This window comes from Pinus tabuliformis, chromosome 6 (genome assembly GCF_031772625.1).
Source record: "Pinus tabuliformis cultivar Carrire ecotype Pingquan chromosome 6, CPIR1, whole genome shotgun sequence".
NCBI lineage: Eukaryota > Viridiplantae > Streptophyta > Pinopsida > Pinales > Pinaceae > Pinus > Pinus tabuliformis.
This window is the reverse complement of record NC_142292.1, coordinates 1,982,597,396-1,982,599,566: the sequence shown is the minus strand read 5'-3', so window position 1 is coordinate 1,982,599,566 and position 2,171 is coordinate 1,982,597,396. Positions and strand designations below refer to the sequence as shown.

Below are 2,171 nucleotides of genomic sequence, written 5' to 3'. Positions count from 1 at the left end.
CAGACTCTTCTCTCTCCCAATAGACTATTGGGGACTGAGTGCTTTAAAGAAAATAGGTGACAAGCTGGGAACCTTTGTTAAAGCATCAGAGGCAACCATGCAGAAAAGATACACCTCCTACGCTAAAATATGTGTAGAACTAGATGTCTCCGGCGCTCTACATGAAGGGTTATGGCTCGAGTACAGGGATGAGGAGTACTTTCAGGCATTAGACTATGAGCAAATACTCTTCAGATGCAGGAAATGCCACGAGCATGGGCATCTGATAAGGGATTGTCCACTGAACAAAAAGGAGGCAGAAGACGAGAAAATACAAAACCACAAAGACAAGAACAACTTCATAAAACCAAAGAACAGGCAGCGCGCCAACAGAAGAAGGATTAATAAAGGTAGCACAGAAAGAAATCACTTCAGTAACCCCTTTGAGATCCTAGATCTTGAGACTGACTCGGAGGAAAAGCAAAACACACCTCATGTGGTGGCAGGGCAAGAAGAACAGGAGGAACCGACAAGGAAAGGAACTACGGAAGGAGAATCAAACGGTGAAATCCATATGCAGGATAGAACAGCAGAAACGGAAGAAGAAACAGAGATGTTAACAAGTGAAGCGGGAAGTGAAGACCTAGACCGGGAGCTGGAAGAAACCCTAGCCATGGAAGGAATGGACCTCACGGCGATTGTAGAAAGCTGGAAAGCCAAAGGGATTGAGGCAGTACCGGAGGAAGAAATCAGGAAGGTCAATGACCTCTTCATTGCACGACAGAATGCAGAAATAGAGAAACAGAAAAAGAAGTTAGGCATCTTCAAAGGAAATAGCCCAAACTATAAAGCAATCCTGGGAAGAGCCTCTGCTTCGAGGCACAAACGCCGCAGAGGTCGCAAGACAAGCAGAGAACATCTGCAGGAGCTTGGGGAGATTCTGTACAACGCAGGTATGATCAGACAGCTAAGTGATTACCCGTCCTTCCAAAAACCTGTTTAAACATGAAGATTGTATCATGGAACGCAAGGGGGATCAATAGCCAGGCTAAACAGAGGATTCTAAAGAGGCAGATGCAGAAGTACAACCCGAACATTATGTTTCTTCAAGAAACCAAATGTAATAAAGTTATCATAGATCGCCTACGAGTTAAGCTAGGAAGATTTATGGAGGTCCTAGAGATAGAAAGCCAAGGGCGAGAAGGAGGCTTAGCTACGTTCTGGGACACAAGGAAGTACCAGGTTCTAACAGCTGAAGCAAGCAAAAATTACTTAGCTCTGGAACTGCAACCCACAGGTAATTCTATTTCTTTTATATGCATCAATGTCTATAGTCCCCAGAAGTCAGAAGACAAGATTAATTTCCTAGCGTCTTTATCCAATTTTATAGACAGACACCCTGATGCTAAATATATATTGGGGGGAGATTTCAACATGATAACCTCCCTCCTGGAGAAAAAGGGAGGCCTCAAAAAACTAAACAGAGACGCGGAGGCTTTTACAAATTTCATTGACAATGCAAAAATGATAGATGTCTACCCTAAGAGTGGAAAATTTACCTGGAACAACAGAAGGGGGGGGGGGGGGGGAGGCTTATATCTTCCAGACTGGATCGTTTCTTAGTCTCGGAAAGCATAATGTTAGATGGAACGGTAGTGGAGTCGAACATCCTCCCTAGTGGTGGTTCGGACCACTGGCCGATCTCACTTGCTGTGGAGCTTCAGGGCACCCCCAGGAACAAACCCTTCAGGTTCGAAAAATTCTGGATAGAACACCCCAACTTCCTTTCAATGGTGGAAAAATGGTGGTCAGAACCACTAGATGTAGAAGGGTCCAAAATGTTCAATCTTCAAAAGAAGTTGAAAAACATCAAAATGAGGTTAAAGGACTGGAATAGGGCAGTTTTCGGAAATATCTTTCAGGAGAAAACTAACATTGAAAACAAGTTGGAACAAATTCACAAAGACGGTGCAGCAGGATGCAGCAGGGAAGAGACCTTGGAACAAGAAAAAGAGCTCACTCAACAATGGCACAATAGATGCAAGCAGGAAGAATCGCTATGGAAGCAGAAATCAAGAATCCTTTGGCTGAAGGAAGGGGAGCAAAATACAAAGTTTTTCCACAGATCAGCCATGGACTATAGAAGTGCCAACAAAATCCTAGAATTAAAAAACAGGGAGGGAGAAATCTTC

The 2,171-nt window shown here is 43.9% G+C and overlaps 1 protein-coding gene across 1 annotated transcript; it reads left to right on the top strand.

Moving 5' to 3' along the window:
* The first annotated feature begins 984 nt into the window (after window positions 1-984).
* Window positions 985-1,602, top strand: LOC149267156 (uncharacterized). The gene has a single exon (XM_089410334.1). It carries the CDS (start codon window positions 985-987, stop codon window positions 1,600-1,602), a length of 618 nt encoding a protein of 205 aa, XP_089266460.1.
* The last annotated feature ends 569 nt before the right edge of the window (window positions 1,603-2,171 follow it).